General features: G+C 49.6%; 1 protein-coding gene across 1 annotated transcript; it reads right to left on the reverse strand.

Annotated features, from left to right (window-relative positions):
- Window positions 1-191: 191 nt before the first annotated feature.
- LOC138384626 (solute carrier family 22 member 20) lies at window positions 192-23,005 on the reverse strand. Its single transcript, XM_069470201.1, has 10 exons — window positions 22,631-23,005; window positions 22,455-22,558; window positions 20,826-20,980; window positions 17,844-18,012; window positions 17,125-17,248; window positions 16,184-16,299; window positions 9,377-9,591; window positions 6,812-6,920; window positions 6,444-6,647; window positions 192-288 (listed from the first exon to the last, which is right to left on the reverse strand). Exons 1-10 carry the CDS (start codon window positions 23,003-23,005, stop codon window positions 192-194), a joined length of 1,668 nt encoding a protein of 555 aa, XP_069326302.1.
- Between the last annotated feature and the right edge of the window lie 1,055 nt (window positions 23,006-24,060).

The raw sequence follows: 24,060 nt of genomic DNA on the forward strand, positions 1-24,060 counted from the left end.
GCCGTTGGTTGGGCTTCCTTCCGAGCAGCCCCAGCCCTGGCTTGTGGGTGGCTCTCTAGCTGAGCCAGGACCTTTCCAGGGACCTTTCTTCCAGTTTGGCACCAGTGTTCCCCAGGTGCTCCCAGAAGAAGCCCCTGGGCAGTGGGAACCCCGCCTCAGGTTCTGCTAACCAGTGCCAGGTTCATGGCAGCTCAAATGGTCTCTTTGAGAGGAGAAGCTCCCAGCTGCTGAAGAGAAATTTCTTCACTCTTCTCTTCTGCATCCTTCTTGGAACGGCCTTCTTTGACTCTGTGGAAATGAAAAGGTAGAAGAGAGGTGGTGAGGGACAGGTGGTGTGTGTGTCTCAAGGGAGGATTTGTCCCACATGCACGGTGTGTATTTTCACCCTCCCAAAGCCAGAAGGGGGGTGGACGCTGCGGCAGCCCTTCCTCTGGGTTCTCCCAGGCACCTTGGCAGGCACCCTCCCCCGCACTCCCTCCCTGCTCCATCTCTGGGTCTCAAGCTGGCAGAGGCTGGCCTGGCTGGTAACAGACTTGGAAGAGCTGCAGGGTCGAGGAGTCCAACAAAGGGTTTGACAGACGAGGACCTGGAGGCCAGGCATGTACCGAAGGTCACCCAGCTGGTGAATGGGGGGTCAGGCCTCAAACATGCTTGCCTTGACCAGGGCCACCAGCAGAGACCCCCAGGGACTGTGCACCACCAGTGCCCTTCTTCCCTGCCCCAGGGGCAGACAGGGACGAGGGTCAGGGGTCTGGGCTGTTCCTTAACGAGTCAGGGGAGGGGTGAGGACAGGGAAGTCACCTGGACTTTGAGGCCCCCCTTAGTCCCAAATAGATGAGGGCGACCCCACACGGCTTTCCAGCCTTTGCCCAGACCCAACTTTGCCTTTGTTTCACTCCTCTAATCTTTGAAATAATTTTCTTTCTAGTTCCTTTCATTTATTTTATCTTCATGTTGTACACACTGATAATCGTTGGTTTTCTCACTGGATTGCCTTAGTTTTGTTATCTTCTGGTTCCAGACATTTACACATCCTGCCCATTTTCCTGTCCGCTTTTAGCTGCGTCCACTTTTAGAAATGTTTCAACATTCAAATCGTTTTATCAATGTTTCCATCCTTACCTTGTAACTCTATTTCGAATCTTTTAGTTCATTGGTTTAATTTAATTTTAGTTGAATTTTTTGTTTTAATTTTACTTTTTGTGATCATTTCTTAACACGTGAGACTCTTTTCTTCTCATTCTCCCATCCTACATCTCTCTTTTTCTGCCCTCTGAGCCTTCTCATTTTTCTGACTTCTGTCCCTTGGTATCTTCCGGCTTCTTGGTTTTATCTGTCTGTGCCCGTGAGAAACACTTATGAGAGGTAAGTGGTTGGAGCCTCGGAAGCTGCTGCAGGCCAGGCTGCCTCTCTTCTGGGACTTTCTCCCTGGCTCCTCCCCCAGCTGCTAGGCCTGAAGTGAGGGGCTGCCTGAGGTCTGGGAAACTGCTTCATTGAATTTTTATAATTTTTCAAAATTATGTACCTTTGCGCCCAATTACTGAAGAAAATCTACTCAATATAGATAATTTGGAGGCAATTTTTAAAATGTAAAGCATCCAGGAAAAAAATAAAACATCACCCATACTTTGAGGCAACACTGTCACTACTTTAACATATTTCTTTCTCACTTTCAAGTCTCTATTTCATGACGTAATTAAGAAAATATTGGCTGGGCATGTGGCTCACACCTGTAATCCCAGCACTCTGGGAGGCTGAGACAGGAGGATCACTCGAACCCATGAGTTTGAGGTTGCTATGACCTATGAGGAGTCCAGTGCTCAAAAAAAGAAAAAGAAAAAAGAAAAAAAGAAAGAAAAGAAAATATCAATATCATAAGTAATTTTAATATACTGCTTAACAGTATTTGTGAACGTTCCCCATGCCATTAAAAACTCTTCATAATATAACTTTTAAGTTTAGTACAATGTATCATAATTTACTTACATTGTTGGATGTTTGGAGAGTTTACATTTTTTCTGGTACAATAAACACCGGTGATGAATATCTTTGTATATGATCTCTGTCCACATTTCAGCTTATTTCCTTAGGACAAATTCTTGGAAATGTCATTCTACTTAAAGAATATGAAACTTTTTATAGCTCATGACTAGTAATCCCAAAGAAGTTTCCAGAAAGAGTGTAGGGGTTTCTTCTCCATTACCCATAGATGCTCCTGCATTGAATATTACTATGTTTTAAAATAGTTCCTTATTGGATAGTTAAAAATTATATCACCCTGTTTTAATTTGCGTTTCTTTGTTTCTGCCTGCAGCAGATACTTTTACTCTGATAACTTTCTATTTGCATTTCTTCCGCTGTGGATGTTCTATTCTTACCTAAACGGATTATCTTGAAGCGGTTAGTCAGCTGTTGGGTGTTACTCCAACAAGCCGGGACACAACCCTAACTGGGTCACGTGGGCCGACCCCAGCACATCATCGGGCACTGGGAACATTCTGAAGAATCATACCTGGTCTCATGATTAGTGACCTACCTGGCAATTTACGCAGAAATACATTGCGGTATTCACACATGGGTTTCTTGGGCTGTGAAATAAACGCGGGGGAAGCCCACCTGCATCTTCTCCGCAGGAGCAGTGTTGGGAGAAGAAAATTAATCCCGCTCTGCTCCCTGCCATCTCCGGGATGAGCATCTTGCAAAGGGCCATTAGCCAGCCTGTGACTGGCTCCCATAATTATTTGGTAAGATCAGAAATTGAGAAAAATGAGATGGGCCTGGGAGTTCTTGGATTTTTATCATCCGAACACCTGAAAGGCCATCGACTGACCCTCGCGAGAGGCTGTCTCTCGCCTGCCTCCAGCGTCCGTCTCCTACCGAACGAGAACTAGTCGAGGTGTTCCTGTCCCGGGTTTGGTTGGACAAGAACTGCCCAGAGGAACCCTGGCCGGGTTAATGGGAAGCCCGTGGGCCAGAACACCTGAGAAGCCGCACAAGGACGTACTAAATGCACATCTGATCCTGCGCTTCTTGGTAGCTCTGAAGATCTTAACTGCAAGGAGTCCCACGGCCATTGAAACACGTAATCCGAGTTCTAGAGCGTGCTTCTCCCTGGCGGCAATGGTGCCCCCAACAGGGCAAACACTGTTTCTTGGAGGGCAAAACAATCTCAGATATTACAGTGGTTTGTGGCCTTTTGAAAGGCCACGGTACATGAACAGATACACAGTGTATCTTTGGTATTAAAATTTTATTGAAGTAGAGGAGTGTGAGTAACAAAAAAAAAAAAAATGTCTAAAAAGGCTTTTGAAGGATGATAACGAAAAAAGCTTGAGAAATGCTGTTCTGGAGCAACTGCCCAGCTAGACCCCAGGCTGAGACCCCATTTAGGCTGAGATGTCATAATGAGACAGAAAGACTTTGAAAAATGTAAATCAGACTACATCAATCCCTTCATCCAAATCGTGTGGTGGCTTCTCCATAGACTTAAAATAAAAGCCTAAATTCCCAGCATGGTCTCTAAGGCTGCCCCTGCCCACTCTCTGGCCCCATCTTGGGAGTTCACACCCTGCTGGCTTTCAGCAACTCCCAGCTCTCTGCGACCTCCTCCGGGGCCTTCAGAGACTTTTTCCTCCTCCAAGGACACATTTCTCTCCTTCTCAGCCTGGCTAACCCCTCCTCCTCCTCCTTTACGTCTGGGCTCAAGTCCAGAGGCATCCCTAACCACCTACATGGTGTCTCTTCACTCCGCATTAATTGGTGTGATTTATGTGTGTGTACTTTTTCTCTGTCTCCCCTACTCTGTAAGCTCCAAGAGGGCTGAAACCGGAGTTGGACCTTCTATTGCTGATGGTAGTCAAGGATGTAACCCAAATTGGGCTGATTTTCCAGTGGCTGCCAGAGATCACACCTGTTTTGTTCATTCTACACTCCGCACTTAGCACTGTGTCTGACACATACTAAGAACTCAGTGAATAGTAACTGAATAAATGAATTAGATTTCAAAAGGCCTAAATCAAACCCCGGGTAAAATCCTTGGCCTCTAGAACTCCGCAAAGCCTTGCTGGCCGGTAGTCACTGATCTCCCTCCGGCACGGCTCCATCTGGTGCCCTGCTGGTGTCTACCGAGGGTGGGGCTTTGCTTTCTCAAGAAAGCCCTATTTTTTTTGTTCTCCTGCTAAATAAGCACCATGCCTGTTTCCTCTTTAATAAAACCGCAGGCTTAAATTTCTTGTGCAAAGGTTACTCGAGATGTAAACAGGCCTCGGACCTGACTAGTCTATCTTTGCTCCAATCCCAAAGGGAAATCTGTGAGGACAGAGGGAATCAAGGAGGGTATGAAGTTGGGGGCAGGGGAGGTCAGGGGATTGTACTTCAGCTGCTTACAAGAATGACAACCTGAGTCATCAAAAATATATGAAAAGCATTTCTTCCCCTCTGTTCCTGAACAAGTCAATCCCAAAGCCATTACATGGGGCAGAGCAAGGTAGGTGTCCACATGTTGGGGTGGCCCAGAGTGGGGCCAGCCAGGTCAGGCCCAATCAGCAGATTGTCATGAGAAAGAATGACTTGTTATCAACTACTCTAAAAATTAAAATTATTTTCAGTAAATGGTCTTCAAAATTTAATTGGTTCATATCCACTAACAACATACGGTAACTTTTATAACAAATTGCTCCTGTAAGAGTCACATTACCTAAAGCTAGAATTTCATTTTGCATTACTGGGATTCTTCCATAGCCAGGGGGAGCAAAATTTGATTTTAAAACTGGCCAGGCCAGGCCGGGCGCGGTGGCTCACGCCTGTAATCCTAGCACTCTGGGAGGCCGAGGCGGGTGGATTGCTCAAGGTCAGGAGTTCAAGACCAGCCTGAGCGAGACCCCGTCTCTACTAAAAATAGAAAGACATTATATGGACAACTAAAAATCTATATAGAAAAAATTAGCCGGGCATAGTGGCGCATGCCTGTAGTCCCAGCTACTCGGGAGGCTGAGGCAGTAGGATCGCTTAAGCCGAGGAGTCTGAGGTTGCTGTGAGCTAAGCTGACGCCACGGCACTCACTCTAGCCTGGGCAACAAAGTGAGACTCTGTCTCAACAAAAAAAAAAAAAAAAAAAAAAAAACTGGCCAGGCCAGACTCAACTTGGCTGTTCTCTCTGTAGCATCAGGGGAGGACATTTCTCCAAGTGTTTTTTCACGTACTCGGGTCCCTCAGGGAACATCTCAGAGAACCTGCAAACCAGGTTCCGGATTGGGTTCCTGACAAATACTTACCCAGCACCTGGGATACCTACACCTGGATCTGTGGGATAAGTGAGTCAAAGAGGTAAGGAGCAGGCAGAACACTCTAGACAGAGGGAGCAGCCCAGGCAGTAGCCGGACTGCCAGGGCTGAGGGGCCCGATTGTGAGGGCCTTATGAGATTTCAGATTTTATCCTCAATGCAAAAGGGAGCCACTGGCGGGTTCTGAGGGGGGCAGTGCCATGTCCTGTTTGCACCGTTCGCCTACACTAGTTGTATAGACAATAAAATGGAGAGGGACAGCCAGGAGGCTTTCACAGCTGTCCAGAGAGGAGATGATGGCGGCTTGGAGTAGGGCGATGGCCCCAGGGTTGGATTAGATTTCAGATTTGAACAGATTTCAAAGTTTGTTCTGTAGGGAAGACTTTCCAAAGAACATATCCTTGATCTCTGTGCCGCCCGCCCTTTGTCCATGGTTCGGGTCAGAGATGGGATGTTTAGGAGGGATTATGTAAGGGTCGCAAACACAGCCCCCACACAGGCCTCTGGGTATACACGGGTCTGACTTTGGGATGCAGCTGGACTGTCAGGGAAGACTACAGACTTGGGCCCTGTTATCTTCCCTGTCACTGTTCCCCGAAACTAAGGGTCTTCCCTGAGCCCCATGTTGCTGAGAAATGCCACAGAAAGCAGCCAGACCAAATCCCCTCTTGCCTTTATTTTAGAAACATTGTCCTGGATGTTGTTGTCACCTTACCCGGTAACCTCTCTAAGGAGACCCACGAGAGAAATCTCTTCTAGTGCTAATTGCTAAGAAAAGCTTCACTTTCCCCAAGGAACTGGCATTTTTTCTCCTATCCGACAAGAGCAAAGTCATGAGTGGGGTCTCCCTTTCTGTTGGAGGAAGCTCAGAGCCAAATTCAAAGACCTACAGGCAACCACAGGGCCTATCTTTGCTCCAAATTGCATGTCCCTGTCCTCTCCCCACTTCTCCACCAGGCTTCACTTCCATCCCACCTTTCTGTATTTCCTGGTTTATTCCTGGTGTAGGTGGAGGCGGAGAGGCATCGCTGCTCTGGCGTGTCCAGTCCTGATGTTCCTGACACACAGCAGTGGCTGGAACATCCCGTTTGTTCCTGGCTGCTTCGCATGAACCCATGGCCCGTGTGGCTGCCATACCCCGCGGTGCCAGAGGCCGCTCACCTCCTCTCCATCGCCGCGATGGTGTCCACCAGGGGCATGTTGCGTGTCTCGGTCAGGAAGCAGATGGCCAGCCCCGCCAGGATGGAGGTGGCTCCGAAGCTCACAGGCGGCAGGACAGTGCTGAACTCCCCAAGCGTGGTGAGCAGAGGCGCTGCCAGGCCCCCAAGGCGGGCATTGACGGAGGCGAAGCCCATCCCCATCTGCCTGTGGGAGGTGTGTGCACAGGTCAGCACCTGGCCTGGACCCCCCAGAAGGCAGCAATGCCCGGATGGCCCTAGGTGTGAGAGAGCAGAGCAGGAACGACCCAGGGGTCCTGCTTCTGTGAGCCCAGCAGGTCTCAGCCTGGAGCGCCCCGCCCACGTGCTTACCTGATCTCCGTGGGGTACAGCTCTCCTGTGAACAGGTACACGCAGATGAAAGAGCTGGCCAGGCAGCCTTTGCCCAGCGCCGCCTGGGCCGTGCGCAGGGTCTGCATGTCTGGACAGGGGAGGGAGGCAGAGCTGAGGGGGAGGGGAGGAGGGGGCAGAACGGGGTGCAGGAGAGGAGACTCAGCAGGGGATGGGTGGGGAAGAGGCAGAGCCATAGTGTGTGTGCATGTGTGTGTGTGTGGGGGGGGGGCGCCTGCTTCTTAGAACCCGGAGGAGGGGAGCCAGCCAGGATTTCCACCACCTCCCTTCCCACTTGAGACCCAGACGCCCCCAAACTGCCTTCTCTGACTTCTCTCTCTTTCCTTCCTTATTTGCATCTGTCACCAAGTCCTGCTGGAGAGGCAGAACAAGCTTGGAGCCAGGCCTCAGTTCAAATCCCAGCTGTGACTTAGCTGGGTGACCTTGGTCACCGTTGCTTACTCTCTCTGTGCCTCCTGGTCCTCATCTATAAAATGAGGAAAATACCAGCACCTGCTTCACAGGCTTGTCCTAAGGCGGACATGATGTCATGAGTGCAAAGTGCTTAGTGCTCATTGTTTGCTGTTACCCTCATTATTAATATGCTTGTCCTGCTGTTGTATGGAAACAGCAAACCCCAATTTAAGAGTCCCACATCAGGGCAATGGTCAAGGAAATCATGGTACCTCTTCTGCTTGGTGGCAGCCCCCACTGCACCCTAGAATCAGGCAGGGAGATTTTATAAAACACACATACCTGGGCCCCACCCAATATCCATTCTAGCAAAGCCTCTTGGCGATGGGCTCAAGTATTTGGGTATTTTTTATTTTATTTTATTTATTTTATTTTTTTATTTTTTTTGAGACAGAGTCTTACTCTGTTGCCTGGGCTAGAGTGCTGTAGCATCAGCCTAGCTCACAGCAACCTCAAACTCCTGGGCTCAAGCAATCCTTCTGCCTCAGCCTCCCAAGTAGCTGGGACTACAGGCATGTGCCACCATGCCCGGCTAATTTTTTGTCTATATATTTTTAGTTGTCCAGCTAATTTCTTTCTATTTTTTTTTAGTAGAGACGGAGTCTCGCTCTTGCTCAGTCTGGTCTCGAACTCCTGAGCTCAAATGATCCACCTGCCTCGGCCTCCCAGAGTGCTAGGATTACAGGTGTGAGCTACCATACCTGGCCTAGTTTGGGTATTTTTTTTAAAAGTCCCTAGGAGGTTCTATTGTGCAGCCAGAGTTGAGAAACACCAACCCAGATGAAATATTACATAGTAACAAAAAGTCAGGCCCATGAAACATTTGTAGTTACAAAAAAAAATGTAATTACATATTTGTGTTATGATGTATAATGAAAAAAGGTTATATTATATATTAATATATTATATGTATACACACATGCACATATACATGTATAATCCTATTTACATTATTGTGTATATATATACATATGTAAAATATAATCTCAATTATGTCAAAAATAAATCTGTTAATAGGAAAAAAGATTGGAAGAAAATATGTCGTGGCCAGGCGCAGTGGCTCACGCCTGTAATCCTAGCACTCTGGGAGGCCGAGGTGGGCGGATCGTTTGAGCTCAGGAGTTTGAGACCAGCCTGAGCAAGAGCGAGACCCCATCTCTACTAAAAATAGAAAGATATTATATGGACAGCTAAAAAAAATATATATATATAGAAAAAATTAGCCGGGCATGGTGGTGCATGCCTGTAGTCCCAGCTACTCGGGAGGCTGAGACAGGAGGATCGCTTGAGCTCAGGAGTTTGAGGTTGCTGTGAGCTAGGCTGACGCCACGGCACTCACTCTAGCCTGGGCAACAGAGTGAGACTCTGTCTCAAAAAAAAAAAAAAAAAGAAAATATGTCGAAATACCAATAACAACATCCATTTTACAGGTGAGGAACCGAAGCACAGAGAGGTTAGACAACCTGCCTGAGGCCCTGGTGGCAAAGCGGGGCTCACACCTGCATGCGTGGTTTAGCACATGCTCTAGGTTGCTGACAGTCAACCCTGGTTTCTTGCTAGGATCACTGGTCAGTTTTAAAACACTGAGGTGAGGATCGGGTCCCTCTCCTGGAGAGTCCCATCGCACTGGCATGGAGCGCCTGAGCACCGGGAGCTTTCAAAGGACTCCAGGTAAAGGTCACTTCAGCCAGGTTTGCACACCACTGCTGCAGGGCAGCCTGGCTGAGGTTCACATTCTAACTTCTCAACCCTTGGGCAGCTGCCTGCTCAGACTCCAGGTGGCCACACACAGGCCAGCACTTTGGCTGTCCAGCTGCCATAATTATATACTTTTGTCTAACCTCCCTGACAGGACTGTAAGTGCTCTGAGCGCAAAGACTCTAGTCCTAGTCCTCCACCACTAACTGACACCAGGTACTAAGTGCTTAATAAAACTTCCATTAAGCGACAGTCACTTTTTTCCCAGATCCAGAAAAATACCTCTCAGCCTTGTTCCCTTGTGGTATTTGTTGCCCACCAGAGCCCAGAGGCTCCCAGCTCTTGGTGTGGGTAGGGCAGAAGCAGATGGCTCACCTTCTGGCACAAACATGTTGGCGATCACCATGAGCCCAGCCAGGATGAGGAAGGAGGCCACAGTGGCCCGGCGGCCCACATAAATCATGGTGACGGTGGCCACTAGCATGGCTGGGATGTCAATGATCCCAAACAGAGCCTGCACCACGTATATGCTGAGCCCAAACTTCTGCAGGTCCATGGCCAGGCCGTAGTAAGCCAGGGAGTTGGAAAACCTGGGAGAGGGGGTAGAACGGTCCTGTTTCACCCCACGGCTCACTGCTCTGGACTCGGGAGGAGACACAAGGATGGATAACACAGGACCCCTCTCTTCAGAGAGTTAAAATCCCCTGACTTTCCATAACACCCTTTCTGGTCTCCTAAGTCTCTGACTTTGGCCTTGGAGCCCAGACCCCTCCTCCGTATCCCTTTCCAACCACCCACTCCCCTGAGTCCAGTCCATGGGCTCTGGAGTGTGTTCAGTTTTCCCTGTCAACACCATTTCAGCACCAGAATTAAGGCAGTCCTAAAAAGCAAAAAAAAAAAAAAGAAAAATCGAAGCAGATGGAGATATGTCAGAGGACACAGGAGCCAAAGTGCAAGAGCTCCCCATGGCCACAGCTGGAACACCTTGGGAAATGAAGTAAATAATGTAGCATTTACTAAATAAAGGAAATAATGTGACTGAATTGCAAACCAAAGTAACAAATACATGAGTATACATGAGTCTATAGAAATATATTATTTCATAAATAAATCTTTCTTACAGAAAAATCCAGGCAATATATGTAGATGGTCCACCTCTTCAGGAGGCTGAACTTAATTCCCCTCCTCTTGAGTGTGAATTGGACTCACTTTCAAATAATAGAATATATTAAAATAGAATATTATGGGTTTTTTTTTTAACTCACCACTGTACAAACGAGAGAATATTATTAACTTCACAGTGGCAAAACCTGGAAGATGCTACCTTAATCAAGTGATCAAGTTTACCGTCATAAGTAATAAGCCATGTTGGTATCATGTATGCTCTGATATGATGAGATGAGAAGGGCATATCACTCCCATGGTGCTCATCGCCCAAATCCAGAACCCCAGTCTAATCATGAGAAAACCATCAGACAAACCCAAATTGAGGGCCGGGCGTGGTGGCTCACGCCTGTAATCCCAGCACTCTGGGAGGCCGAGGCGGGTGGATCACTCGAGGTCAGGAGTTCGAGACCAGCTTGAGCAAGAGCGAGACCCCGTCTCTACTAAAAATAGAAAGAAATTATCTGGCCAACTAAAAATATATATAGAAAAAATTAGCCAGGCATGGTGGCGCATGCCTGTAGTCCCAGCTATTTGGGAGGCTGAGACAGGAGGATGGCTTAAGCCAAGGAGTTTGAGGTTGCTGTGAGTGAGGCTGACGCCACGGCACTCACTCTAGCCTGGGAAACAGAGCGAGACTGTCTCAAAAATAAAAATAAAATAAAAAAAAATAAAATTGAGGGATATTCTACAAAACTCCTAACCAATACTCCTCAAAACTGTCAAAGTCATGAAAAATAAGGAAAGACTAAGAAATTGTCACAGATCAAAGGAGATGGAGACATAATGACTAAATGTAATGTGGTATCCAAACTGGTAAAATACAAATAAAGTCTCTAGTTTAATTCATAGTAAAATACCAATGTTAAATTCTTACTTTTGACAAATGTACCATGGTAATTTAAGATGATAGTGTGAGGGGAAACTGAGTGAAGGGCATAGGGGAACTCTCTGTACTATCTTGCAACTTTTCTACGAATATAAATGTATTACAGGCCGGGCGCGGTGGCTCACGCCTGTAATCCTAGCACTCTGGGAGGCCGAGGTGGGCGGATCGTTTGAGCTCAGGAGTTCGAGACCAGCCTGAGCAAGAGCGAGACCCCACCTCTACTAAAAATAGAAAGAAATTATATGGACAGCTAAAAATATATATAGAAAAAATTAGCCGGGCATGGTGGTGCATGCCTGTAGTCCCAGCTACTCGGGAGGCTGAGACAGGAGGATCGCTTGAGCTCAGGAGTTTGAGGTTGCTGTGAGCTAGGCTTACGCCACGGCACTCACTCTAGCCTGGGCAACAGAGTGAGACTCTGTCTCAAAAAAAAAAATAAATAAATAAATAAATAAATGTATTACAAAATAAAAATTTTATGAAAAAAGGTAAGCTGAACAATAGAAGAAAATATTTGCAATAAGCAATGTCCAGTTAAAAACCTGCATCCAGAGAATATATATATATTTCTACATGACAATGAGTAAAAAAGTTAGCCTGGTACAAAAACTGGCAGAAGTCTTAGATAAGCATCTCACAAAAGAAGATATCCAAAATGCCACGAAGTTTACGAAAATATTCTCACAATTAGACATCAGAGAAATGGAAATTAAAATCACAATACAATATGACTACACACTCATCATAATGGCTAAAATTAAAGTAACAGACAATACCAAGTGTTTTTGAGGATGCAGAACAACTTGAACTCTTACATGCTGCCGATGGGAGTGTAAATTGCTACAACCACTTTGGAAAACTGTTTGCTTCTATCTATTACAGAGAACCATGCCCATACCTTATGATCCAGAAAATCCAGTCCTAGGTATATATCTGGCAGGAATGCATGTGTGTTTTCACCAAGAGAAATGTGCAAAAATGTTTATAGCAGTCCTATCTGTAATAGCCCACACTGGGAAAGACCCAAATGTCCGTCTACAATAAAATCGGTAAAGTTTCTGTATGAATTTCCTATTGCTGCTGTGACAGATTACAAATATAGTGACTTAAAACAACACAAATGTATTGTCTTACACTTCTGAAAGTCCGAAGTCTGCGATGGGACTTCCTAGGCTAATGTCAAAGTGTTGGCAGGGTTGTGTTCCTTCTGAGGACCCTGGTCCTCTGTTGAATCTGTTTCTTTCCTTTTCCAGCTTCTAGAGGCTGCCTACATTCCTTGGCTTTTGGCCCCTCCCTCTGTCTCCAGAGCCAGGGACCGAGCATCTCCCAAGCTCTCTGACTCCGATCTCCTTCTTCCACTTATGAGGACCCTTGTGATTGCATTGGACCTGCCCAGATAATCCAATGTAATCTCCCATCTCAAGATCCTTAATTTGTTTACATATGCAAAATCTCTTTTGCCATGGAAAATAACATATTCCTAGGTTCCAGGGATTAGGATGGGGATCAACACTACTTATTGATTTGTTGTTATATATATTTGTAGTTATGTATATATGTAGATATATTTTCTGGATACAGTTTTTGTTGGATATTGGTTTCTGCAAATATCTTATTTCATGTATAGCTTGCCTTTTTAAAAATAATTTTTTAAATTTTGGAATAAACATATTCACAGAAAAGTTACAAAGATAGATTAGGGCATCTTGGGGGGGCATTATTCTGTCTATCACGAGTAGTATATTCATACAATGGAATGCTATAAAAGAAGAAATAACAAATTAAATTATATACAACAACATGGATGCATCTCACAAACATAATATTAAATAAGAGAAACTAGTATGGTTCAATTTATATAAAGTTCAAAAATAGGCTAGTCTATGGCATTAGAAATAAAGGTAGTGATTCCCTCAGGGGAGGGTAATGATGGGAAGAGGACACCAGGGGGCGTCCTGGGCTGATCACGTTCTGTTTCTTGATCTGGGTGTTGATTAATGGGTATGTATGGTTTGTGAAAATTTGTCAAGCTGAACATTGTGCATTTCTATATGTGTGTTATACTTCAATAAAAAGTATATGTGACAGGCAGAATTCTAAGATAGCCCCCCAAATTCCCAGCCCCGGGCATACACAAACCTCCCAGTTATTCAAACACTAATCTAGGTGTTCAGAAAGGATTTTGCAGATGTGATTAAGGTGATAAATCACTTGACTTTAAATAGAGATATTTTTCTGGGAGGGCCTGATCCAATCACACAAGTCCTTTAAATCTGGATCTAGAGGTCAAAGACAGGCAGTCAGAGATTCAAAGCATGGGAGAGATTTGATGTGAGGGAGACGCTCCACTGAGATGGAGGGTGCCATGTGGCCAGGAATGGAGGTGGCATTTCGGAGATGAGAGTGTCCCTTGGCTAACAGCCAGTGAGGTAATGGGGATGTCAATCCTACAGCTGCAAGGAGTTGCATCCAACCAACAATCTAAATGAACTTGGATGTGAAATCTTCCCGAGCCAGTGCAGCCAGATCAATACCTTAGTTTTAGCCTTGTAAGACCCTTAGCAGAAAACCCAGCCATGTCATGCCTGGACTTCCGACTTGCAGAATTGTAAGTCCATAAATGGATGTGATTTTAAGCTGCTAAATTATGGTAATTTGTTATATAGCAATATAAGACTAAAATATCATACAAAAAATAAAGTGACCATTGAGAAGGTTGAGGGACACTCAGTCAGAAACCACCTGGTTTACATTCAGATCGTTTGCTTAATAACACGTTTGCTCAGGGGGAAATGTAAGGGCAGCCCTGTGAAGAAGTGAGCGCCCAGAACCTGAGTCTTCCTGGAGAGACTGGACCACAACCAGCCAGGAATGCCATTGAGGCAAGATTGGCACTGGCAGGGAGAATGGACCAGATATTCTCTAAGATTCTTTTTTGTCTTATAATTCTGTGGCTCATGATATTCTAAAATTCATTCATTCATTCACTCATCAAACTCCCACACGCCAGGAACAGGTAAGTAGCCATAAAGCTATGTGCAGATATGATTAAGTTATAAAAACCAAGTCACAGAATATGTAGAATATTATCCCACATTTGGAGAAACATGTGTGTGGGGCGGGTTGTATGTACAAAGATCTGGAACGATACAAACTCAACGCTTGACAGAGTTTGCTGTTGGGAGAAGGGAGGAGGAGCAGGATGGCAGGAACATTCGCCTTCATCTTATACCTGACAACAGGAAACGCCTCACCTTCAGGTACTGCTCCACCCGCTTTACAGACCTTAACTCTTCTAATCTTCACAACAACTCTGTGTGGTAGATACTATTGTGATACTCACGTTACAGATGGGGAAACCGAGGCACAGAGAAGTTAAGTAACTTGCCCAGGATCATATAGCCAGTAAGTAGCAGAGCTGAGATTCGAACCCAAGCAGCGGGTTCCAGAGTCATGCTTCTTAACCAACATCTATACTGCTTATATGTTTCTGGATTGTTTGAAAAAAAAATTTTTTTTAAACGGAGTATGCATCACTTTTGTAATTTAGAAAAAAAGCTGGTAAAGAAAAAAAAATCTAAGTTAATGGAAGGCATTTCCCATAGAGTTTGGTGGAATTTTGTGGGAGTTTACCGGTTCCTAACACCTCCTCTTCCTCTCCCTCCTCTCCGCCGCTCTTTAATGCTCCCGGGATCCCCGCCCCACCGGCCCAGACACGCAGGTGAGGAAGGGGCGAGGAGGGCAGCTTGCCGGGTCCCTGGCGCGAGCCCGCGGTGCCCGGGGCAACTGCAGGCGGGTCGGGTCGGGTTGGGGAGCCCTGGTGGGGACCAGGTCCCCGGGGACGAATCGCCCCACCTGCCGACAGAGTCCCGGGTCACTGCCGAGTCACTTTCTTGTTAACAAAAATGGGTCTTTGCTTAGTCTTTCCAGTGGGGTCCAAGGGAGGACTTTCAACTCTGGACTTTTTGGAACGTATGATCTGCTTCTTCCTAGCGGGAAGAGGAAGGTGAAGCGGTGGCGGGCGCGAAGGGCAAGCCCCGGGGCGACGGGGCGACGCGTCCCTTCCCCGGACTTGGATTCGCAGGCACTTCCCAGCTGTCGGGAGCCAGAACTGCCCGGGCAACACCGTCGGGCCGAGCCCCCCAGCCTCCCGCGTGGGGCCGCCCCACGTTCCCGGCGCGCAGGGGACACAGCCCAGATCCAGGCCGGACAACAAAGACTCTTTCCCCGAGAGCTTCCCGGGGGCAATGTGCGGTTTCAGTGCTCTACGTGTCCGGTAATCCTCACAAGGGCCTTAAAGAAGGAAACTGAGGCACCGGGAGGCCGGCCGACTTGTTCAGGTCGCATGCATAGTCTGGCCTCACTGCCCAGCTGGTGACTTCTAAAGGGGAGTGCGGGGTCTGCCCCAGAGAAGAGATAATGATCCATTGCCTACATTCCCTGCATAAATATCAACCCCAATTATTTAAATGTCTGGGAAATCCAGAGGAATGAAATTAAGGCAGACGTTTTGTATCGGCTCCTCGCCTTAGGACTGGCCAGCTTCCAGTTGGTGGCCCTATGGCCTGTGAGTTGCCTGTGTACTTTTATCCATTTCACATCTTCATGCCTCTGAGCCTGTTAGGCTTTCCTTCCTCCCCACCTTGCAAACTCAATTAACCATCATTTAAAACGCACCTAAATGCCATCTCCTGCATGAAGCCCTCAGCAGCCCCAGTCAGGAGAACTGGTGTTGAGATACTTGTCACAATGCGTGGAAATTATTGTCTCCCTGTTTGTCCCCTTCTCAATCCAGATGTGTTTTCCAGAGTGGGACACTTCCCAGAATCCCCTGGAGAGCCTCAAAGGCTTATCAGGATGGGACAAGGTGCATCTGAAAAAGCTGTCTAGGTGATTCCAATACGCCCCCTCCCATACACACCGCAGGTGAGACCCACTGCTCAGATGTGGGGTTGCTGGGTCAGCACCATGGCTCACCTATCGCCACATCTCAGAACCCAGCAGAGGCCAAGGGTGTGGAATGCGACTGGATTCCCAAAGCTCACCTGCTCATTACATTAAGAGTATTTCAGAACAGAGTGTGTCAGTAGGGGCAGAGCGCATGCCCCGGCCTCAGGTTAGAGACCTACCAGACCACCATGAGACAGCACGTGACCCTGCGGACGGCTGGGGTTCGGAAGAGGTCCAGGATCGAGTTGGAGGTGCGGACGCTTGCAAACTCACTCTGGAGGTAGGAGCTCACCACCTGGGTGAGGAAAGTCTGTTCAGGGGAAGTGAGGGATCTGAGACCCTACGTCCCTGCGGGAGGAGGTGAGCCGGGGTTGAGGTCTCTGGCAAGATGGCCTAGTGTCCTTTCCATCCCGGGACTGATGGCCCTCACCCAGCTGTTCCCAGGGCTTTGTTTGAGATGAAGGAGAGGCTCCAGCACGAGCCCCAACACTCCTGGGGTTCTGTGGCTCTGGAGCGCCACCCCCCGCCCGGTAGAGACTTGGAGACAGATAAGAGCTGTGGTTGCAAGTGACTCTCCCACTGCCCACTGTGTGTTCTCTGGCAAGTTACCCGGCCCGCCCACACTTCAGTCTCCTCACTGACAAAACGAGGCATTAAATGAGATTAGGTATGTAATGCTCTTAGCATTGTGCTTGGCATGGGGCTCAGTAAATGGTACTTATTGGTAATAAATGGTAACCATCTTATAATAAATGGAATTTACAATAAATGGTACATTGTTATTGATTCTCCAATTGTATTTTATGGTCACTATTTTAATCATTTTTATCTTAATATTTGATTAAAATTTCTACTGGATATCGTCGTTAATCAGGTTATTTCCTCATTGCACAGATGGATAAACTGATGAACAAAGCAGTTCAATTATTCATCGCAGATCACACAGCCTTTCGATGTTCAAACAACGTCCTTCTCACACCGGAACTCTGCCTGTCCTGCTTATCCCCAACCTCTACGCCTGGCAGGCAGGTGAATCCTGGGACGCTGCTAAATCCTAGCATAACTGGAGACTGCCTCAAGACTGAACACGGCCCCTGCCCTTCCTTCCACCAGCGCTTACCTCCTTGGTCAGCCTTTCCCCTTCCTCCTTCCTCCCGTTCACTGCAGCCACCTTCTGCAGGTTCCGCACAGCTAACTGGGACTTGCCGTGAAGGAGGAGCCAGCGGGATGACTCTGGCAGCCACCTGGGACCAAGAGAAAGAAGAAGGATCCAGGATGGGGTGGAGTTCATTCTGTTCCCCAAACTCAAGTACAGCTTTGTCCACCTTCTTCTAACCCCTAAAAAAGGTGAATTGTCCTCCTGTCTGCAGAATCAGGAAGACTGGGGAACATGCCAGCTTCCTTTTTTTTGCAGCACATTATTCAGAAACTCACTGAAGGCTACTTAGAGACTACAAATGACAGGGGACTTCAACAGACCCAGTTTTGAATCTGTTTCTGACCCCAGCCATGTGGCCTTGAATAAGCTATGGACCCTCTCTGGTCTGTGTCTCAGTTCCCCTCTTAAAAGTGCCATGGGGTTGTGAGGTGCAGAGGAGCTGATGAAGGCACAAGCACTTGGTATGTTCTGGAGCCCCACACTAATGTAAGGGATTTTATTGAAGCTTCCTAGAGGCATTGATGGACACTTGAGAGCCTGTGGCCCCCGTGAGACCTGCCATCCTTTGTGTCCCCAGCAAGTCCAGTAAGTCCCAGTCACTGCACACCCCAACCCTTCATAGGGCCAGGTGAGGGCCAGCCACACAGGTGCACCCTCCCCTCACTCTGCTCAGGACATACCAAGAATAGAGGAAGAAGACTAGGAAAGGAGCAGAGACGGCAAACTGCAGCCACCGCCACGGGCGGATCAGGTATGCCACCCCCGCCAGAATGAGCTGGCCCACGGTGAAGGAGTACCCCAGCAAGACCCCCGCCACGGTCCGGCCCCGGGTGGGCATCCACTCCACAACTGCGGAGAAAACGACAGCACGTGCAGTGGGATTCCGCTACCCACGTGGCTGTTCAGTCCGTCCCACCCTCTTTATCCCGACTCTGGCAACTTAAACTCATTCTGGGTCTCATTCTGGAGACCCACTGAGACACAGGCAAAGGTGTCCCCACCTCACTCCTCATACCCATGCAAAATCTAGGTGCATGGAAGAACTAAATGTAGACAATAATGCCACAAAAATGTTGGAAGAAATCATGGCAGATTATTTTACAGTCTTAAATCCAGGAAAGGCTTTTCCAAGAATGTCATAAAACCCAGATGCAATAAAAGGGAAGGTTAACAACTTTGAATTCATAAAAATAAAAAAGTCTGCATTGGAACAAAACAAAATAGAACACCATAAGAAAAGTCATAATGTCAGCAAAAAAAAAAACAAAACAAACAAAAAAAAAAAACAATGCAAAAAATATTTGTAACTCAAATAACAGAAAAAGGGCTAATTTCCCTAATATTAAGAATTCTTGCAAATCAATGGGAAAGTGACCAACAAGCCAAGAGGAATATGGGCGAAAGTGCTCAAACTGATGCAAAGACCAAAAGAAAAAAAAAAAAGGGCCGGGCGCGGTGGCTCACGCCTGTAATCCTAGCACTCTGAGAGGCCGAGGCGGGTGGATCGCTCGAGGTCAGGAGTTCGAGACCAGCCTGAGCAAGAGTGAGACCCCGTCTCTACTAAAAATAGAAAGAAATTATATGGACAACTAAAATATATATATACAAAAAATTAGCCGGGCATGGTGGTGCATGCCTGTAGTCCCAGCTACTCGAAAGGCTGAGACAGGAGGATCGCTTGAGCCCAGGAGTTTGAGGTTGCTGTGAGCTAGGCTGACGCCACGGCACTCACTCTAGCCTGGGCACCAGAGTGAGACTCTGTCTCAAAAAAAAAAAAAAAAACAAAAACCCTTCATTTTTGTAAAAAGCAAAACTTGGAACAGCCTAAATGTCCACCCACAGGGGACTGATTGACACACCCTTACGAGGCAGCCATAACAAATTAATGAGACTTCTCTCCAACGAGCAATGAGCTCATGTGTCCAACCCATCTGCAAATTCTGTGGTTTCTGCCTTCAGAATCTAGCCAGAGTCTGAGCTATCCCCGCCTGCTCTGCTGCCCCCGCCCTGGCCCCATCTGGCCTGGCCTCTCACGGGATGACAGCAGGAGCCTCTTAACTGGCCTCCCTGCTCCTGTTCTGCTGCCATATGGCAGGGAGGGGGATCTTGTCACATCTCAAATCCTGAATCAGATCCCCTCTCCTCAGCTCAGAATCCTCCAGTGGCACTTGTCTCATTCAGAGGCAAAGCCAAAGTCCTCAAATGGTCACAAGGTCCCTCAGGATCTGCCCCCACCCACCCACCCCCTACTCTGCGCCAGCCACAGGGATCTCCCTGCAGGGCCTTTGCAGGCAGTTCCCTCTGCCTAGAATGTTCTACCCCAGATATCTGCAGTGCTCATTCCCTCAACTCCTTCAAATTTTGCTCAAAATGACACCTTTTCAGTGAGGTCTTTCCCTGACTACGCTAATTAAAACTGCAGCCCCCTCTCCTCCACCCCGGGCTTCAGTTCCCTGTGTAGCACTTATCACTGTCTGACATACTATGTGACTCACTTATTTGTGGTGTTACCTTCCACCTTCCCTCGCTAGAACATGGCTGCAAGGAGTCCTTGCTCACTGTTGTGTCTGGGCACCTAGAACCTCGCCAGGCGCGCAGGAGGCCCTCCATCAACCGTGGACCAGTGGCAGCGTTGTTAAGTGAAAGAATCAAGATGTGGGACGGGGCACCCGACTGAGTCTCTACAAAGACGTCCTTATAGGCTGAGCTGTCCGGAGACAGAGCACCTGGCCTTTGGAGGTATTAAGAGGCCGAGCAATCTCTGGTGTGTGTGTGGCGGGGGCGGGGGGAGGGGGTGCTGTTAGAGGCCTTTTGAGCATGGGATAAACCTCAGATATCTGTTTCAAGCCGTGGCTGGATGCCCACTCTGCAGAATGAGGTGTGTAGACTGCAATTTGCTGAGAGCCCACTAATGGCCAGGAGATAGAGGGGCGGTCAGGTGTGTCCTGGTTCTCCAGCCCCAGATTTCTCCCTAAGCTCTGAAATAAAAGGCCCATTCTGTCTTTGGACAGCGGAGGGTGATAGTAGTTTTGAAGTCTGGTGGTGTCCCCAGGAGCAAGCTAAGTAGTTAAAGTGAAGCACAGGCAGGTGGCAGGTCTGTGTCCAGGGTGGGCCTCCTATTGCACTGCAATGCTCTCTGCCAGGACCGCCTAGGAGCTGCCCAGAACCAGACTGGAGTGAAGACTGACCCTGTCCCTTGTCACTGGGCGGCGGGGGTGACTCCCAGCTGGCATTCTCCACCATGAAGCTAAGGAATTGCTGGCCTTTGCAGCCTGGGTGAACCCCACCTTTCTTAGAGCCACACAATTTCAGGGACCCTTGTGGCTCACTCCTCTCTGTGTCCCGGTGCCATCTGTGGCCCCACACTAAGCCTGGCACACAATGGGTGCTTACTAAGTGGTTATTGTTGGCTGACTCACAAAGGAAACAAATCTAACCCTCTCAGTCTACAGATGAGTGAACCGAAACCCAAGCCAGGGTAAAGGCTGCCCAGGGTCCCTGCCCTCTGTCACAGGGCCATGGTCCCAGCTCTCCCAAGCCCAGAACTCTAGTGGGAGGGAGAATCCCAACAAAATGAAATAAGAAAGATGTCTGATGACGGGACTGCCACTTCTCTTCCTTCCCCAGCCCCAGCCCTTCCCGGCCTCCGCGGCTGGACTCACCCAGGGAGAGGGAGTTGAGGATGATGCCGGAGAAGGTCATGCCCATCAGGAACCGGAAGGCACAGTAGGCAGTGAAGGAGCCAAAGTACGCCGTGGCGGCCCCCGAAACTGCCAGCTGCAGGTACGACCAGACCAGGGGGGCCTTGCGGCCCAGCCTGAGACCAGCGGACAGGCACAGGTATTAGGGTTCAGGAGGTGGCAGTGGCATTCCCCCAGGGGACAAAACAGCAGCAGCCTGCGCCTGACCCTGCCACCAGACAACGGAAAGCTGGGGTGTCCCGCAAAAGCCACCCCTCCAAAACAGGAACTCATAGCCGCTGGTCCCAGACACCGATGGCACAGGTTGTCCGGAGGTGGAGGGGCAAGAAATAGGAGATGAAGAGATTTATTCCAGGGCTGGGAAGGGGCAAGGATTCCTGCAAAGACCCAGAGCGGGTGTGGCTGCTGGGGAGAGCGACACCTCAAACCAGAACTCAGAGGGGGCGAGCTTGGGCCAGTCCCAGACTGTGGGAGCAGGACCAGGGGTCAGGTCTTCGTGTGGACTGGCCTCACAGGGGAGGCTGGCGTGGGGCGTGGGGTGGCCATGCCCAGAGGAATCCAAGGCCAGGGCGGTAGGGTTATCCTACTCTGGCCTGGGCACTGCTCCGTTTGCAAAGGAGGGTCCAGGGTCAGAGCACACGGCCCCAGCATGGCTGGGAGGGCAGCAGGCCAAGAAGGGGGACAGCGTTTCTTCTCCACACACTCCACGACACACTCATCCAGTCATCTGTTTGTTCATGCGTTCACTCACTCACTCACTCGTTCATTGTTACACAAAGTTTCACTGATCCCCTCTAAGGGACAGGCCTGAGCTGAGGGCTGGTGACATACAAAATTCTCTGGATAAGTTACAAGCTCACATGTAGACAGACCAGGACGTGTCAGGACAGTGTGATGAGGACCATGACAGCCACCTGTGAGGGGCCTGAGGCTTGCAGAACCGGGAGCCATCTGCACTCCAGGGTGTGGAGTCTGGAATCCAGGAAGGTCCCCCAAAACCTGAACTGAGAGAGGAGGGGCAGAGGAGAGAGGGAGAGAGAAGGGGAGAAAAAGCAGGAAAGGAAGGGGAAGAGGCACAGAGGCGAGCCGGCTTCGGCAGAGCCGCCGCCTGGTGTTGCTGTCCGCCAGTGGCTTTCAGTTAGGGTCAGTTCTGGCTCATCCACACAGCGGGATGCGGTGTGGACATTAGGAAGGACAGGAAAGCTGTTTCCAGAGGAACAGGAGAGGCCTTCAACGCGAAGAAAGAGCCAGGTGCAGGACCACATGTGGAGTGTGCCGGCATTTGCATAAATGTGTGTGGACACGGCATGTGCTCCGCTTGCCTGTGCGTAAAGTCATAAAACCTCTCTGGTAAGAGACATAGAGACCGGGCTGCCCTCTGGGAAGTACTGCAGGGAGGGGCAGAGATGGGACAGGGATGCTTCCCTGTGGGTTGCTTTGCACTTTTTGGAATTTTGAACCCTGCAAATGTGTTTTACGTACCACCTACTTAAAAATACACAAGTCAACTTGAATAAGGAAACCTTAATGCAGAGGCTTGGGGCTTTCCAGCCCGCGGGGGGTGGCTGGGACCCTCATCCCAAGGCTCACCTGTCTGCCAGGCTGCCAAACACAGCAGCCCCTGCCAGCACCCCAGCCATGTAGAGGGACTGGGCCAGGTCGCGGAGGGTGCGGGCCTCACAGACCAGATCCCACTGCAAGGGAGAGAGGGACACTTCAGCCTCGGCCTTGGCAGCAGCCCCCCACACCACGCGGCCCCCTCTGACCTCCATCACGATGGTGGATGGGAAAATGCTGCGGTCATAGACCCAGCCGTCCTTGCAGCTTTCTGTGGCCGCCCCGTGCACGGAGGTGTTGGGGTTCAGGAGGGCCCACTGAGGCTCGGTGAAGCGCCGGCACGGCTCGGGGGCCCCGAGCTGGTCCAGGGGTACAATGGCCCTCAGCCAGGCCCCTGAGTCATTGGTGGTGGCCTTGGTGTGGTTGGCGGGGCCCCGGCAGTGGTGGGGGGGCATGGCGGCCGTGAAGTTCTGCAGGAAGTTGTGGCAGGCCAGCAAGCTGCAGGGCAGCAGCAGCAGGGCCGTGTAGATGAGCTGGAAGCGGCCCACGCCGCCCAGGGCGTCCAGCAGATCTGTGAAGGCCATGGCCATGGGTCCGACCTGAGGCCCAGCCTGCCTGGGCCTTATGTAAAGGGGCCAGGGAGGGGCCCTGGGAGGTGGAGGGACAGGCTAGGGGTTAGGACTGAACATGCCCTGTGTGCCCTATGTCAGAGGGCTCCAGTTACACCCCACGGGAGGGTTCCGGTGTCCCCACAACTGCAGGCCTCCCCGCCCCTCAGGCCCTTTCTCCAGGTCTCTGTCTCTCACCCAGAGAGCCGCCTCACAGCCACCACCCAGATCTGCAGGCACAGTTGTCCTGCCTGCCCGTCCCCATCGGCAGGACCCCAGCAGTGAGCGCAGCACCGTCACCTTCTCTCTCTTCCAGAGGCCACCATAAGGCATCTGCAGGAGCCCAGTTCTGGCCTTGGTACATGGAACACAGTTCCTGTCACCAGGCTCCGAGTAGCAGCAGAGCTTACGTGCTCAGAGGTTATCGGGGTCCCAGTGATTACACCGCTCGCCCCGCCCCCACTCCATAAGAAGTCAGGAGCTCAGCTGCACAGGTGACACTTGGGAAAAGTCCTTTAAAAATGCCCCAAATAGGGCAACCAAGAGGAGGCCCCTCTCTCCCTGCCCCCCAGGCACTCTCAGCCTCAGAGTCAGAATGTTTGAGGATTAGGGCCTCCAAGATCACCCAGACGCATGGTGTCCGAACCCCCTCATCAAACACAGCCCAATGCAGAGAACAGCTAAGGGTGTGAGCAGGAGGGTGGGCCCAACTGCCCACCCCCCCGCTTGCCTGCCTCCTCCACCCCAGCCCAGGCTCCAGGAAGAGAGGAGCCATTCCCCTTACTGACAAGGACGCTGAGCCCAGCAGGACCTGGCCCAGGGGCTCCCAAGGGACAAGGGCAAAATGCAAGCTCAGGACAGCAGAGACAGTCTCCAGACAGTCTGCCACTCGGAGGCAGGGGCTCCACCCCAATCTCCAAGCAGAGGCTGCCAGGGGGAGCCCCCGGGCTCCGTCAGCCTTTGCCCTGAGATGCCATGCTAATGTGTGGCAGCGTCCCGTCCCCCCATCACCCCCCAACCTGCTCTTATCT

The sequence above is a fragment of the Eulemur rufifrons genome, chromosome 6, assembly GCF_041146395.1.
Source record: "Eulemur rufifrons isolate Redbay chromosome 6, OSU_ERuf_1, whole genome shotgun sequence".
Classification (NCBI taxonomy): domain Eukaryota; kingdom Metazoa; phylum Chordata; class Mammalia; order Primates; family Lemuridae; genus Eulemur; species Eulemur rufifrons.

Bases quoted from the DNA above. Each gene is read 5' to 3' on its own strand.
- LOC138384626 (XM_069470201.1), bottom strand. From the start codon at position 23,005: ATGGCCTTCACAGATCTGCTGGACGCCCTGGGCGGCGTGGGCCGCTTC. The intron at 20,981-22,454 runs GTGAGCCTTGGG...CGCTGGTCTCAG, and splicing joins TTTGGCAGCCTGGCAGACAG to GCTGGGCCGCAAGGCCCCCC. The intron at 16,300-17,124 runs GTAAGCGCTGGT...TTCCTCACCCAG, and splicing joins GGGAAAGGCTGACCAAGGAG to GTGGTGAGCTCCTACCTCCA.